General features: G+C 36.0%; 2 protein-coding genes and 1 long non-coding RNA gene across 3 annotated transcripts; 2 read left to right on the top strand and 1 right to left on the bottom strand.

The window, feature by feature from the left end:
• Positions 1 to 1,957: 1,957 nt before the first annotated feature.
• Positions 1,958 to 7,227, top strand: LOC117624128 (GTP-binding protein ERG). The gene is made up of 8 exons (XM_034355267.1): positions 1,958 to 2,509; positions 3,384 to 3,473; positions 4,330 to 4,475; positions 4,914 to 5,072; positions 5,178 to 5,244; positions 5,871 to 5,978; positions 6,105 to 6,244; positions 6,499 to 7,227. The coding sequence occupies exons 1-8, from the start codon at positions 2,036 to 2,038 to the stop codon at positions 6,581 to 6,583; spliced, it is 1,269 nt and encodes a 422-aa protein (XP_034211158.1). The 5' UTR covers positions 1,958 to 2,035; the 3' UTR covers positions 6,584 to 7,227.
• A 487-nt stretch (positions 7,228 to 7,714) lies between these two features.
• LOC117625203 (protein UNUSUAL FLORAL ORGANS) lies at positions 7,715 to 9,034 on the bottom strand. Its single transcript, XM_034356811.1, has one exon. The coding sequence runs from the start codon at positions 9,032 to 9,034 to the stop codon at positions 7,715 to 7,717; it is 1,320 nt and encodes a 439-aa protein (XP_034212702.1).
• A 2,808-nt stretch (positions 9,035 to 11,842) lies between these two features.
• Positions 11,843 to 13,078, top strand: LOC117626789. Its single transcript, XR_004585630.1, has 3 exons — positions 11,843 to 11,853; positions 12,239 to 12,398; positions 13,033 to 13,078. It is a non-coding gene; the product is annotated as an uncharacterized LOC117626789 (long non-coding RNA).
• Positions 13,079 to 16,496: the final 3,418 nt, after the last annotated feature.

Below are 16,496 nucleotides of genomic sequence, written 5' to 3' on the forward strand. Positions count from 1 at the left end.
CAAACCACCGAACACCAGAAGAAGCAGTGATAGGTGAAGGTCCTCAGATATAAGAGTGAACTAACGTAAATGGAGTAGTACACTTGTTCGTACTCAACGGATAGGGCACATAATGACTCTTAGCCAAAATACAAGTGTCACATGTGAAGTCGGAGTTCTTGAAACCTGATAATAAATATGGTATAAAATGCTTCATATAACTAAAAGACGGATGTCATAATAAACGGTGCCACATTCAGATTTGCTTTTGTTTGTTGTCAGAGGGATGCGTCACAGCGTTAGCCATGTCAAGACTGAATTCATCTATATAATGTAGCCATCTTTCTCTTAGTACCACGACAAGAATCTCCTTAGTGTGAATATCCTGAAGCAAACAAAAACTCAGGTAAATAAGTACACATCAATTCAATTGTTCAATAAGCTGACTAATGGACATCAATTTATTAGATAAAGATGGAACAAGTAAAGTATTAGATAGTGAGAGAGGATAAGAGTGCAACAGTGTCAGCCCATGTCACAGGATAAGTAACTCTATTGGCGTTAGCAATACAAGTTTGTAGGGGTTGTGTAGTATTAAAAAAATCATCAAGATCATACGCCATATGATCAGTTGCACCAAAATCAATTATCTAACTCGTGGAATCACTCTTATTCAAAGTATGAAATCAATAATCAGTACCATTATTAGTCGTATAGCATTGTGTTTTATCTTTGAGAGTAGCACACCATTCGGGGTAGTCAGGCAATTTAAAACAAGTCACACGAGTGTGTCACGGATCACCTCAATATGCTCAATCTAGTTAATGTGTCGAGGTCATTAGTCGGGAAATCATAATCTGTGCAGTGGAAGATGCATAGGATATAAGTTTTGTAGGAATCCATATCAGGATTTGAGCCTGAATTGAAGTCCAAGTCGGAGTCAAAGTTGGGATCTGGGTCTGAATTAGAGACAAATTCGGAGTTGGGGTTAGGATCGTCAAAATAGGATCCTGATTCAGGATCGGGTTCAGGGTCATCAAAATAGGATCTTGGTTCAGGATCAGGTTCGGGATCGAAGTCTGCATCTATAGGAGCTTGGCCACATGGGCACTCAATTCAGCTATGATTGGTTGAGAATAAGAGAATGAGTCGGTGGTGCTACCTCCATGAGGGTTGAAAAAATTCTCAACCCCCATAGCGGCGACGGGGGTTTGAAACTAGAGTCAGCAATTCCCAAACCCTCTGATACCATGCTAAAATATGAAATCTAATACAAGAATATTTGTTTGTGAGAATTATATATATATATATATATATATATTCCTCTTCTTGTAAGATGTCATATTTATAAGGCTTATTATCACAAAACGTCCCTAAAGTTTACGAAACTATCAAATTGCATCCTTAATGTTTTTTTTTTTTTTGTCACTCGTGGTCCTCAAGATTAGTATGTGCGATCACAAATGGTTCCTGCCGTTAGGTTCCGTAAAAAACTCCGTTAGTTTACTGACGTGTCATATATATATATGACAAAACATCCCTAAGGTTCATGCACACCTATCACAAATGGTCCCTGCAAATTTTTAAAATTTTTTAATTAAAATTTCATAAAGTTTTGGTTTTATTTTTTAAATTATTTATAAATGAAAAAACCATTTATAAAAGGATTTTAAATGAAAAAATCATTAAAAAATTACAAAATTCTTATGGACCATTTGTGATAGGTGCATGAATCTTAAGGATGTTTTGTGATATATATATATATGTCACATCAACAAACTAACAGAGTTTTTGATGGAACCCAACGGAAAGGACCATTTGTGATCACACGTACTAACCTTGAGGACCACGAATGATACAAAAAAATATTAATGATGCAATCTGAGAGTTTCATAAACCTTAAGAATGTTTTGTGATAATAAGCCTATTTATAATAGTGTAAGGAAGGAAAATAAAATTTACATAAGTCAAGCCAACATTCTAAACCCCTAAAACCCCAAGTGCCCACCCGGACGTCTCTCTCTCTCTCTTCATGCTTCGTATCTAGCAGCTGAGAATGAAAGCTTTGAGAGCTCTGAGAACTCTCTCTTCGAAACCCAGAAAAACCCCATTAAACCCAACCTTCTTTCACAGGTTCTACGCAGCTCAACCTCAAGAAGACGATTCCAGCCACACCCCATCCCTCTCAGACTCTGAAAATGGTTCAGACTCAGTCTTTGACAGTACCCATTACGACATACCAACCATTAGTTCAGATTCTAATCCGAAAATCCCTCAGAAGCCCACTTGGAACACCAAATACAGATCAAAAGCTGATGAATTGATTGACCAAAAGAAAAAACCTGATGATTTGATATTTAAGAACAGCTCGCTCGCGAAGAAGCTTCTTGAGGCGGCGGTATGTTTGCCATCAGACGATGAGGATGAGGAGGATGAGGAGGAAGTGGTCAAGGAGGAGGACCAGAAGGCGTTGTCGGTTGGGATAATAGGTGCCCCGAATGCCGGAAAGTCTGCACTGACGAATTATATGGTTTGTTCTTTGCCCTTATCGTTTAAAGGTGTTTAATCTAATGGTGTTCTTGATGAATTATTAAATGATTGTATTGAACGATGAAGGTACTGCGGTTAATTGGCTTTCGTAGTTTTTGTTCTGAAGCTGTTTTTTGGTTTTGGTATTAAGTAGTCTTTAATTTGATTAACAGTTTCTTGATGATTTGGTTATGGGAATTTCAGTAGGATATACACAAGTTCTGTAGCATGAGTATAATGAAGTGTTGGAGACTTTTGGTAATTTTGGCGTTATGCATTATTTCATTTGCCTAATTGGTCATAGTTTATATTTTATGGCAGATAACATTGGTTCTTCTATGTTGCTCTGTTGTGTTGTGTATATTGCATGGCATTAGATGAACAACACGGGTATCGTATTCTGCCTAATTTTCCCATGATTACTGGACTTCGGTTGTTAAGATATCAAAATAGTTGCTAAGGTTAAAGCATGTTTGAGCTTCTTGACAGAAGGCTTAACATGTCAGTGGCTCTGAACTCGTTTCCAGGTAAACAAAGGTGAGATCTTCTGAGGAGTCTTAAGTGAGTGTCAAACACCAGTATTGAGTCCGAACCTGTCCTGTGCTTAACATTTCTCTTAAATCCAAAATGTTATATTTCGGAGAGAAACAAATGAAAAATCTTTTTAGACTCCCATCTGGGATATACATATAAGCTTGGGAGATTATCCTTTGTTCTTAACCTTGATTCTTTGATGTACTCTGTAGGATATAAAATGATTTGCGGTACTATCTTGAATTAAGTTTATTAGAACATGGATCTAACATCATTTTATACCTTTACTGGATTTATTGTAACCAGAACCGTTCTGATGATGTCCTCTGCATTTTTTACAGGTTGGGACTAAGGTTGCTGCTGTGTCACGGAAGACGAACACCACTACTCATGAAGTATTAGGAGTGATGACAAAAGGAGACACACAAATTGTATGTATCTTGTTTTTAGTTAATAATCGACCTGCTTCTGTAGGAAAATTTTCTGGTGAATGTTACTTTATGCCCTAATGTGTTATGAAAGTTATTCACCATCAATTGAATTACTCTATGCTATTGTTTTCATTATCCCAGTTCAATTATGACATTATTACATAAAAAAGACAACCTGATGAGCTTGTGACACTTCTTTCCGTCTTATGATGAGATTTTTGTGATACATTATTCTCGTGGAATAAATAACTTATCTTTTACATGTTATTCTATTGTTTTTTTTTTTTTTTTTCTCTTTTCTAAAGCACATTTCTCTTTTGACTATTTGATTTGTCAAGGTTACTTGTTTTTAAATTTTTTGTGTTGATTAAAGTTTTGATAGATACCCCATCTTTTGAGATAAAACCAGTGACATTATAGTTTTTAGACTGTAAATCATGTAAATATCAGAACATCTTATCTATCCCTATCAATGCCCAACTATTTTTCCAGCTTTGTAATGAAGGTACTGTAAATATTTAATCATAAAATCTAGCATGGAAGCATGCAATATAAATTCTTATGTCATGCATCTTGTTTAAATAACCTTTATAGTCTTTTAAAATGCATCGCAGTTTGTCATTTATATTACTAGCGTGATGATCTGAATAGTATCCTCATCAGCAATAACAACCTCTCTTGTAAAAAATACATTCAATTAATTTTCTTCTTAGTGCCTCAAAACGTGTAGTCATGCTTTTCCTTTTTCCTCACTGACGGAAGAGCACATAAATTGAAGCTCATGAAATGTCTTATGGTTGTTTTTCCACATTTTGGGCCTTTTGATTGACTGCCTTCATCTATTATGCGTATGCAGTGTTTCTTTGATACTCCAGGAATTACATTAAGTAACAGAGGATGCCCTTACAAGGATTTCAAGGTTCGTGTAGAAAGTGCTTGGAGCTCAGTTAATTTATATGATGTGCTCATAGTTATTTTCGACGTCCATAGGCATCTTACCAGGTTAGTGGTCCATTTCATTTGATATTCCGTAAGCTTTATTCTTCATATTCCTTCGAACAATATTTCCCACCATTTGGCTCCACAACCTATCTTATCAAGCTATTATATGGGCTTGTTTTATTATAGTTCATAAGTGTGATAGCGCTAATGCATGAAATGAACATAAGCATCAGACCTAGATACATATGACAGCCAGGTTCCATTTAGGCAAATTTTCACCTCTCTCTCTCTCTCTCTCTCTCTCTCTCTCTCTCTCTCTCTCTCTCACACACACACACACACACACACACACACACACACACACACACACAAACACATAAGCATCAGACCTAGAGACATATGGCAGCTGGTCAAATTTTCACCTCTCTCTCTCTCTCTCTTTTTTCCAATATTATTTGGTCCCTGATCACCTGGTTCTTTTCATTTCCATCTATGTAGACCTGATGCAAGGGTTATAGGATTAATCAAGCGTATGGGAGCAGAAGCACACCCAATACAAAAGAGAGTTTTATGTATGAATAAAATTGATTTAGTTGAGAAGAAGAAAGATTTATTAACAGTTGCCGAGCAATTCAAAGATCTTCCTGGGTTTGAAAGGTAAGGTTTCCTTGTAGCAAATGAGAGATGGTGTTTGTTGTTTTCTTGGAACCCATGGTTCTTAAGAGTACATCTGACCATCTGTTTATTGCCTTAATCTTGTAGGCATTTCATGATTTCGGGTCTAAAGGGATCTGGAGTGAAAGATCTTAATCAATACTTGATGGATCAGGCATGTGTACTTTTTAGTAATGCCTTCATTGCCATAATATCCTATGGAACATCAAAAAGAATTCTATTCCAATACGCTTTTTAAAATGTATTGTTTGCTAAATGTCATATTCTACAACGCTGCTCTTTCTCTCACTTAATATCTGGTCAGAAATTTGAAAGACTATTATAATTTTTAGTCTGAGTTTTTTTTTCTTTTTTAAATAGATTTTAACATATAATTTTCTTTTTTATGAGAGTGAGCCTTGGGTACAAGGATAAGGATTTTCTTGTTCCATTTAACCCATCCTGTACCCCATAATGATGGTGGCCTCATGCGTTGGGCTCTCTTTTTTTGTAGATGAATAGTTTTTATTAATAAGTTGGTCCTTCTAATCAGTGTAAGAAGCAATTATGTCTTTTGGGAACCCAATAAGGTTTGCTTATTGAAATTATAATTGGATTGCTAATCTTTGTGCTCCTCCTTCTGTTTTCAAGTTTTGGTTCGAAAAAGTATTTTAAAATTTATCTTCATGGAGTAAAGCACCTAAACTAACTTATTTTCATGAATCTGCTTATCTTTCTAGCTAATGTTACGCTGTGTACTAGATCCCACATCTCAGTTCTTCTGTGGGTTTTTATGTTTAGGCTGTCAAAAGATCTTGGGAGGAAGATCCATTCGTCATGACTGAGGAAGTAATGAAGAATATATCATTAGAAGTTGTCCGAGAAAGGCTGTTAGACCATGTCCATCAGGTAGAGATTCAGCGACTTTTGTATGTACTTTGAGGCTATCATTTCTGTCTGCTCAACGATTCTCTCCACGGTCTCAAAAAAAGCAATTTGAGAATCTTAAATAATGACAATCTCTGCTTATTCTAGGAAATCCCATACGGTATTGAACATCGGTTGATGGACTGGAAGGAGTTGCGAGATGGCTCTCTTCGGATTGAACAGCATCTTATCACTCCCAAATTAAGTCAACGCAAGATTCTTGTAGGAAAGAAGGGCTGTAAAATAGGGTAAATACTGAAGTCCTAATTTTAGCATTTGTTTTGCTCCTTTAACTTTCACAACATTTGACTATTTGTTCAAAATTTTAACAAAAAGAAGATATTTGTTTTAGGTTATTTTTACTGCGAACTTATTGATGTACTTCACCCTTTGCTTAATAGTTGTATCCTAGCTACTTGGGCACTTTAAGTAATTAGAACATATTGGAATCATTATTTTACTTCTTACACAAATTGGTCTGAAATACATTCTTTTGGAACAGGAGAATTGGCATGGAAGCTAATGAGGAGCTAAGGTCCATCTTCAAGAGGGATGTCCACCTCATTCTCCAGGTTAGACTTAAATGACACATTAGAAAGTTGAGTTGAATGCCAAGAAGGGCACCTTTTCACGCCATACTGTCTTGAGAACGAAGGTAGTGACGAGCTATGATCCATCACAAGATGGAAGTGCACCTTATTTGTAAGGTTGGACTTGCAACATGTTTAGTGAATAGAGAGTTGAATGTCAAAAATTGCAACATTTCACCCACACTATTTTGAAATGTACATAAGGAAGCTTATCAGGCCTATCTGTACTCTATTCTCCTCGACTCATCAAATTTATGAAGGCCATCCATCTAGTGCTGAGCTTTCAATGGCCGAAATTTATCAGCTTTAGTTTGGGGATTGAAGCGGGTGACAAATAATTCGAAGACCCCAACTTGGCATGCAAACACTAATGTCCGGAATCTTTGAGAATATAGTCTTGATATGGAATTCTTTTCTCTTTATACTAATCTTTTGTTTTTCCCCCTAAAGATGTGTTAAATGTGTAGCAACATATGAACGCTTAAGCAGGGTTGTTTCATTTGATTTTTATTTGAATCTATACGTCCTTTAGTAGACTGTTAAAAGGACCCATATCTCTGATTGTTCAGAAGTCATTTATGAATGTGATTTGCTTGTGTCACTGTAAATTCCACCTGTGTTAAGATGCGAATTGATTCAAATGTTTTACGCCCTTTGTAAGTATCTCTGTCTTGGCATTGCTTCACTTTTTAATTTGAGCCGTGTAATACAAATTCAAGGTTTCTCTCTGTATGATTTGGGGTCTAAACTCAGAGATTTAAGATAACCATTAAAACTTGTACTAAAGGCTCGGATTAAAAGTCTAGCGAGGCAAATACAGTGGGGAAAGGAAAATTTAAACTTAGAACCTCTTCCACAACTTGGCAGGCAAACACTACACTAACTGATTTAACCTACATATGCTGTGTCTTGTAGTTTATTCCAGGGAATATTATTATATTAGTCATGCATGCGAACTATCTCCTCATGTGACCAGAGAGAGGAGATTGACAAAAGACATCACATATCACTTAAAAGTTCTGACAAGTAGCTCCTGACTAAACTGGACTATACAACTATTCCCCTATCATCACAACCACTGCTTCTCCTACTGGTAAACACCAACATCACATGCCAAAACGAAATCTCCTAACCAGTGAAAGGCTGAAATGGAATTGTAGTCAACTGATCAAGAAGCCCTGTGACTGGTGTGGCAAGTTGGGGCTCATAAGCAAAACCATGCAAATCACCATCTATCCCAGCATGAACATAAGGGCATGGAGGGATCCATAGCCACCTTTTCCTGCACATATCAAACAGCAAAGCCTTGTCAGAACCTGGGATCATTATGGCAAGGAACTCTCCATGGACAACACAATGAAACCCATTTTCATTTTCCAGCTCTGCAAATTGAACATAAAGCTGTTGTGGCATTCTTTCCATCTCAATCCATGTTGTTCCACAAGCCTGCAAGCCCCAAAGCCTCAGGCTTTTTGGCACATTGAGGTTACTCTTATCAACTGCAGAAACCAGCAGCAGCTTTCCCTTGCTCTCCACCAAGCTTGGAGACCTCAGATGCCTTCTCATGGGAGCCTTAATCTCCCACCAGTTATTTGCTGCCACATCATAAGCCAACACACTGCAAGGGCTATAGTTCATGCAGTAGAATTTTCCCTGAACATGAATCATTTGACCTGATTCAAAATTGCATACCTTCGGTAGAGAAGAATTGGTGCCCCATAATGAAAAGAACCCACCTCCATCAATATGAAAGCTCTCTGCAGTCAAGTTTTTCACAGCATATGGAGAAATCAAGTCATCTCCAGCAACAGTGACATCAATGGATGAAGGGCTAACACTTAAGCCTATGGAAGGGAAGAGCCTTGATCTTAGAGTTGGAGGCAATTGAGTCAGAGAACCAACAATTGGGTTACACAGAATGAGAGTCTTCGGACCAGCCTCATCAGAAACCCAACAGATTAAACCACCTGACGAAGAAGCAGGGGAGAACCCAGAGGGAAGCAGAGCAAAGCAAAGGCGGTACCATGCAAGTTCATAAGGATCAAAAAGATACCCTTCACAATCAGTACCAGCCCTGTTGTTGTCACCATGGCTTCCTCCAATATTGTTGTTCCTGTATATGTAGCTGCTCTTGAGGCGTTTGTGCTTGAAGAAGAGGAACCAATGGCGGCGAGGAGATACTTGGAGGTACAATTCAAGAAAGGTGTTGGAGAACAACAGAGCATACCATCTCTTGCAGACACATCGAGCTCGAAAAAAGGCCGGTGGTGGAAGAAAGGCGATGACACGGTCGAGCAGCCGGTGTGGGAGCTTACTCCATATCCTACTATTCATCCATGGACTAGGACTGGATGTGTTGATATTTTCAGCAATGCCACCATGTCCACTACTAGTAGTATTGAAGGTGTAGGAGAAGGGAAAGGTAATAGTAGGATGAAAAGCTTCCATCTTTTTGGGTATGATGACAAGAGCTTGCAAGTAAATTTGGCCTAGATTGTAGTACTTATTCAGTGGAGTTGAAACGAAGAAATGGAGGGAGTTGAAGCGTCAGCTAATTGTGGAAATAAAGGCTTACGTGCATGCTTGCTTTTTTCAAATGTTGAAAAGTGGAAATTCGTTTTTGGTTCACCAAGAGAGGAAGGTTGGTATGGTTATGTTTGGACAAAGTTCAGGATGATGTGAACATAAAGATGGAAAATCTCAGGTGGGTTTTTATTTTAAGAAGGGATCGATTTCAATTGGGAGAACAAGAAAGGTTTGGGCTGATAAAAGTCACCTGATGAATTGGATGGTTTGTTGTTAACTTTCATGGGATTGGAGAGAAGGGGTTGAAGGATAGGAGAAAGTGCTAAAAGGTCACTACATATATAGAAGAAAAAGCGATCACTGTTGCAAAAGTAAAGAGGAAATCTATAACACTCAAAATAATTAATGGGTCTTTGGTTTGTTTTGGTTAGGGTGGACAAGTTTATTATGTGTGTATATATAGGAAAGATGACTTGGTCTCTCCTCTCTTGTTCTGATATTTCTCTCTTTGTTGCATATTGGTTTCTTTTGTATTTCTTTCCCTATGAGAGAAATGAGGGCAGTGATTCTGATGGATGCATCAGTCAATTTGGTGTTGTTCTGTCAAGGCCGAGGTTGCTAAGATATGTGCAACTTTAAGATGAGAGAGAGAGAGAGAGAGAGAGAGAGAGAGAGGTCTTTGCATTAATATCGATCATTGTTCACACTGTACACGTACGAACTCCTCAACGTGAATGCACCAATTCAACTTTCCACGAGTTGAAGCCTCATGAAGGGATCGGACAAGCATGCACCATGAATAATTTATATGTGGCAGTAAGCAGATGGAAAATCATTAAAGAAGAAATATATTCTATTTGGTGTTTGTTTCCTGGCAGTATAGTGTCATTGAAGGGAAAGGAGTATAGAGCCTTTGGACTTTGGATTAGGGAAGACTAAGAGATGATATTTAAGATCACTAAGTATTTTATTAGGCAACTTAATAAGATGAGATTTATGAATTTTGGATCTTAGAGTCCAAAATATCATCTTATAGATTTCAAGGCATAGACCTCGAAACTAACACGTGAACTATAAATTACAATCTCATCTAAATCTTGCCATGTTTAATAACCCAACAAGGTAAACCCAACAAACTCTTAATTTAATTTCTTTCTTTCTTCTCAACGTTACAATGGATCTCAAGTTCAAATTATCCGGTTTTCCAACGTTAACAATTACTGAAATATAACCCTAACTTTTAAGGAAACCTAATCGAGTAATTATATTAACACTATTTGAATAAGTTGGTATTATTACTAATGTTTGACTTAGTGCAAGAGGGATCATGCAACCCTAATGCAGGTGGTGTATGACACTAAGACTTTGTCAGATCATATGTCCAATCCAATCTCATTGATGGGTTTTTGCAATTGTACATGGCGTGAACAACGAAAAACTTTATTTTGAAGACAGGCTTGAAGTTTCAGACTTGATGAGATCTTCAAATAATGTTATAATTACAATTATAATAATTATAATGCACTTTCTGTGTAAAGAAGCTGTGTAATCTGCTCTTTCTGACTACTTTCTTTCTCCTTTGTTTGAGTCATAATATTCGCTTTCTGTAAGCCTCTTGGCTTTTGTTTGGTTTTGTTAAGGGAAGCAAATCTAAAGTCAGAACAATCACCATGTCTTGTTTCTGTCAATCTTTAAGTATTATCATTTGTCTCAGAGTTCATGCTTCTAAAATGGAAAAAGTAGTGATAATCATATTTGGAAATTTATTTCTTCCCTCAAGAAACTTCTATATTAGAAAAAGGTGAACTCCTCATATTTGGAAATTGTGTTTTCCCTTCAAGCAACCCAGTAGCTATAGTACCACCTCTCTCTCTCTCTCTCTCTCTCTCTCTCTCTCTGTGATTTGTTTTTCTTTCTTTTCAAAGTTTCTTCCTTTGGCTAGCTAGCTAGTTTGGCCTCAGTTCCTCCTCTAGTTGCTTCAAAGATTTCATTTCTCATTATTTGGTTTTGGCAACTTTGACTTGCCCAAAATTTCATGGAGCTTTAACTGTTACTTTACCCTCTTTAGGGAAGGGACATACAAATATTTACCTTCAAGCAAACAGGTGTAGTACTTCAAAAAATATTTCCATTTAGAGATGTTCTAGATGGAAATCAAAGTGAGAGTAGGTTTCCTTTCGGTATTGAATTATTGACTTCAAACTATTCTTAGAGGAGACCCAAAAAACCAATAAAAAAACAAAGCTTTTGTGAATTAAATACTTTTTCCTTTGTCTGAAGACTTTCAAAAGTTGATTAATTACTGCGTCAGATAGCTCCACTCATGTCTAATCTTGTTGTGGTGATAGTTCTCTGTGAGAGAGAGAGAGAGAGAGAGAGAGAGAGAGAGAGATATGCTTCACATTCATGTTCTGCTGCTTGAGGTTTTCTAGGCTCTTGCATGGCATACTTCGTTAAATCAGTTTTCACTTCATATGACACAAGTAAAAGTCAAAATTGAAGAAACAGCAATCTGAAAATCACTTCTTAATTAAGAAAGAAAGAAAAAAGTTCAATAAAGAAATCCAATGCAGCATTTGCTTAAAGTTGTTCAGATTTGAAATTACGCTTCATTTATTCACTTATTGTGGCTTGAAAGCTCTCTCTTCATGGTCGGATTTACCATGGTTCAAAAGATGAAGCCCTCTCTCTTCATATAGCTAGCTCATAGTTATTTTCGACGTCCATAGGCATCTTACCAGGTTAGTGGTCCATTCCATTTGATATTCTGTAAGCTTTATTCTTCATATTCCTTCGAACAATATTTCCCACCATTTGGCTCCACAACCTATCTATTATATGGGCTTGTTTTATAATAGTTCATAAGTGTGATAGCGCTAATTCATGAAAGGAACATAAGCATCAGACCTAGATACATATGACCGCCAGGTTCCATTTAGGCAAATTTTCACCTCTCTCTCTCTCTCTCTCTCTCTCTCTCTCTCACACACACACACACACACACACACACACAAGCATCAGACCTAGAGACATATGGCAGCTGGGCAAATTTTCACCTCTCTCTCTCTCTCTTCCAATATTATTTGGTCCCTGATCACCTGGTTCTTTTCATTTCCATCTATGTAGACCTGACGCAAAGGGTTATAGGATTAATCAAGCGTATGGGAGCAGAAGCACACCCAATACAAAAGAGAGTTTTATGTATGAATAAGATTGATTTAGTTGAGAAGAAGAAAGATTTATTAACAGTTGCCGAGCAATTCAAAGATCTTCCTGGGTTTGAAAGGTAAGGTTTCCTTGTAGCAAATGAGAGATGGTGTTTGTTGTTTTCTTGGAACCCATGGTTCTTAAGAGTACATCTGACCATCTGTTTATTATTTTAAAATGTATTGGTTGCTAAATGTCATGTTCTACAACACTGCTCTTTCTCTCACTTAATATCTGGTCAGAAATTTGAAAGACTATTATAATTTTTAGTCTGAGTTTTTTTTCTTTTTTAAATAATTTTTAACATATAATTTTTTATTTTTGAGAGTGAGCCTTGGGTACAAGGATAAGGTTGTTCTTGTTCCATTTAACCCATCCTGGACCCTGTAATGATGGTGGCCTCATACGTTGGGCTCTCTTTTTTTGTACATGAATACTTTTTCTTAATAAGTTGGTCCTTCTAATCAGTGTAAGAAGCAATTAGGTCTTTTGGGAACCCAATAAGGTTTGCTTATTGAAATTATAATTGGATTGCTAATCTTTGTGCACCTCCTGTTTTCAAGTTTTGGTTTGAAAAAGTATTTTAAAATTTATCTTGATCTAGTAAAGCACCTAAACCAACTTATTTTCATGAATCTGCTTATCTTTCTAGCTAATGTTACGCTGTGTACTAGATCCCACATCTCAGTTCTTCTGTGGGTTTTTATGTTTAGGCTGTCAAAAGATCTTGGGAGGAAGATCCATTCATCATGACTGAGGAAGTAATGAAGAACATATCATTAGAAGTTGTCCGAGAAAGGCTGTTAGGACATGTCCATCAGGTAGAGATTCAGCGACTTTTGTATGTACTTTGAGGCTATCATTTCTGTCTGCTCAACGATTCTCTCCACGGTCTCAAAAAAAGCAATTTGAGAATCTTAAATAATGACAATCTCTGCTTATTCTAGGAAATCCCATACGGTATTGAACATCGGTTGATGGACTGGAAGGAGTTGCGAGATGGCTCTCTTCGGATTGAACAGTATCTTATCACTCCCAAATTAAGTCAACGCAAGATTCTTGTAGGAAAGAAGGGCTATAACATAGGGTAAATACTGAAGTCCTAGTTTCAGCATTTGTTTTGCTCTTCTGTAACTTTCACAACATTTGACTATTTGTTCAAAATTTTAACAAAAAGAAGACATTTGTTTTAGGTTATTTTTACTGCGAACTTATTGATGTACTTCACCCTTTGCTTAAGAGTTGTATCCTAGCTACTTGGGCACTTTAAGTAATTAGAACATATTGGAATCATTATTTTACTTCTTACACAAATTGGTCTGAAATACATTCTTTTGGAACAGGAGAATTCACTACTACATTTTACACTTTGCGCGACGAACAGAATTTCGTCGCGCAAAATACATTGTAGTCGCACAAATTTCATCTCGACAGAAACTTTGTCGCGCAGAATCCGTCGCGCAAAGATCGTGAAGAAAGACTTTGCGCGACGAAGACATTTCATTGGTCACACAAATTGACTTTGCGCGACGAAAACATATTAGTCGCGCAAAGCGACTTGGATTGGTCGCGCAAAGTGACTTTGCGCGACGAAAAGTATTGGTAGCGCAAAGCTGTGCGCGACGAAATACATTGGTCGCGCAAATGTTTGAGCGACGAAATATTTTGGTCGCGCAAAACTTGCGCGACGAAAAACATTGGTCGCGCAAAGTCTAAAAAAAATTTTAAAAAAATAAAAAATTCCCGCGTCCAATTTTTGGAACCTGCCCAAATTTTTTGAGTTTTGCGCGACGAATACTAACGTCGCGCAAATATTTGCGCGACAAAATATTTTTTGTTTTAAATTTTTTTAATTTAAAATAAACTAATTTAATAGTTTGCGCTACGAAATATTTGTCGCGCAAGGTTTTTGACTTTTTGTTTTATTATTTCTTTAATATGAATTTATTTATATGAATTTTTTCAAATTTTTACTTTTAAATTTAATTTAATTGTATGATTTCTTTTTAAAATTACTTTAATTTAAATTGATATTAATTTTTACTTTTTAAATTTAATTTAATTGTATGATTTTTTTAATTACTTTAATTTAAATTGACATATTCAAAATAAAATTACATATGAAAAATAGTGATTAAATTATCCAATAAATATATATATAATATTCAAAATGTACACACAAATTAACAAAGTACAAAAATAAAATCCTAATACAAGCGTATTGTGGTGGTAGTGGCGGAGGATATGTTTTGATAGCTTCCTAATCCTCAACTTTAGCCGTCAAAGTCTCGATGATTCCCTACAAAAAAAATAAATATGGTCAAATAACCACACAAAAAAAAAGAAAAAAAAAAGAAGGCATAATCTCCCCTAAAATTGTTATACTACAAATCCAACCCAAACTCCAATCCCTCCCCTTTACTCAACCCCAAAACTCACACAAACTCAAAATTAACTCCAAAAACACATATTAATGAAAAAAATTTAAAATTTGGAGAGAATATACCTTTTGGCAAGATTGAGAGTGAATGAGAATGAGAGGGAGAAGTGAGTGTGAGAGAATTAGAGAAGATAGTGATAGAGAGATGAGGGAGTGAGTGAGAGAAATGGTGGGATTTGGGGAGAGGGAAAGAGAAAGGAGAGGTAAGAGTAGAGAAAGGCATTGAGAAAATGGTGGAGTTATTTCGGTTTTAAAAACCGTATCACTTTGCGCGACGAAAAATATTGGAATATTAATCGCGCAACCTTTTGCGCGACGAAACATATTCGTCGCGCAAAGTCTAAAAAAATTAATAAAAATAAATAAAAATCCCCGCGTCCCATTTTTGGTACCCGCCAAAATTTTTAAATTTTTGCGCGACGAATAGAGGAGTACTGGTCGCGCAAAGTCAAAAAAATTATTTTTAAAAAAAAAATCCCCACGTCCCATTTTTGGTACCCGCCAAAATTTTTAAATTTTTGCGCGACGAATAGAGGAATATTGGTCGCGCAAAGTCAAAAAAAATTATTTTAAAAAAAAAATCCCCCATCCCATTTTTGGTACCCGCCAAAATTTTTAAATTTTTGCGCAACGAATATAGTATTATTGGTCGAGCAAAGTCTAAAAAAATTATTTAAAAAAATAAAAATCCCCGCGCCCCATTTTTGATACCCGCAAAATTTTTAAATTTTTGCGCGACGAAAAATACGTATTGGTCGCGCAAAGTCTAAAAAAATTCCAGCGTCCGATTTTTGGTACCCGCCCAAATTTTTGCGAGACGAAAAAAATATTTTGGTCTCGCAAAGTTTTGAGCGACAAAAAATATTGGTCTCGCAAAGTCTAAAATTTTTTTATTTTTTTTTAAAATCCCGCGTCCCATTTTTGGTACCCGTCCAAATTTTTAGAGTTTTGCGCGACAAACTGTTGGTTGCGCAAACTTTTGAGAGACGAAAAATTGGTTCGTAACACAATATTTCTAAAAATAATTGTTATGAATAATAAAATTAAAATTATTTTATTTTACAATTTAAAATATAAATAAGGTTAAAGCTGCTTAATAAATATATATACTATTCAATTTCTTAAGTGTTTATACGTACAAAATAAATAAATTTAAAGCTACTTAATAAATAAATATATATACACACACCATTCAACGATCCAACCGTCAGACTTATTTGTATATACTTTAAGATCGTATACCCCAAAAATCACAAAAAACAAACATTCAGAGATCTAGTAACGGGACAAAACTTTTCAATGGTTATAAATGAAAAATTACGATTTAACGGTTATTTTAACTCCAATTTTGATGATTTTTTTTACAGCTACACTCCTTGACCGTATATGAATACAATGACTGAATTTGATCTTCAATTTAAAATATTTACACTAGTGGATACCACAAAATCTTATGTTATATCTAACGAACGTATAAATAACCTCTTAATTATTAGTGAATATATTGTTTTGATGGCATATGCATTCACCAAAACTAGTTTCAACGATCCAACCGTCAAACTTGTTTGTTTATACTTCGAGATCATATACGCCAAAAATCGAAAAAAAATAAACATTCAGAGATCAAGTAATGGGACAAAACTTTTCGACGGTTCTAATGAAAAATCACGATTTAACGGTTATTTTAACTCCGATTTTGATGATTTTTTTACAGCTACACTCCTTGACCATATATGA

Source organism: Prunus dulcis, chromosome 4 (assembly GCF_902201215.1).
Source record: "Prunus dulcis chromosome 4, ALMONDv2, whole genome shotgun sequence".
Taxonomy (NCBI): domain Eukaryota; kingdom Viridiplantae; phylum Streptophyta; class Magnoliopsida; order Rosales; family Rosaceae; genus Prunus; species Prunus dulcis.

Excerpts from the sequence above, each read along its gene's own strand:
- LOC117625203 (XM_034356811.1), bottom strand. The coding sequence starts at position 9,034 with ATGGAAGCTTTTCATCCTACTATTACCTTTCCCTTCTCCTACACCTTC.
- LOC117624128 (XM_034355267.1), top strand. The coding sequence starts at position 2,036 with ATGAAAGCTTTGAGAGCTCTGAGAACTCTCTCTTCGAAACCCAGAAAA. Across the intron at positions 5,073-5,177 it reads GATCTTCCTGGGTTTGAAAG|GCATTTCATGATTTCGGGTC; the intron begins GTAAGGTTTCCT and ends TTAATCTTGTAG. Across the intron at positions 5,245-5,870 it reads ATCAATACTTGATGGATCAG|GCTGTCAAAAGATCTTGGGA; the intron begins GCATGTGTACTT and ends TTTTATGTTTAG.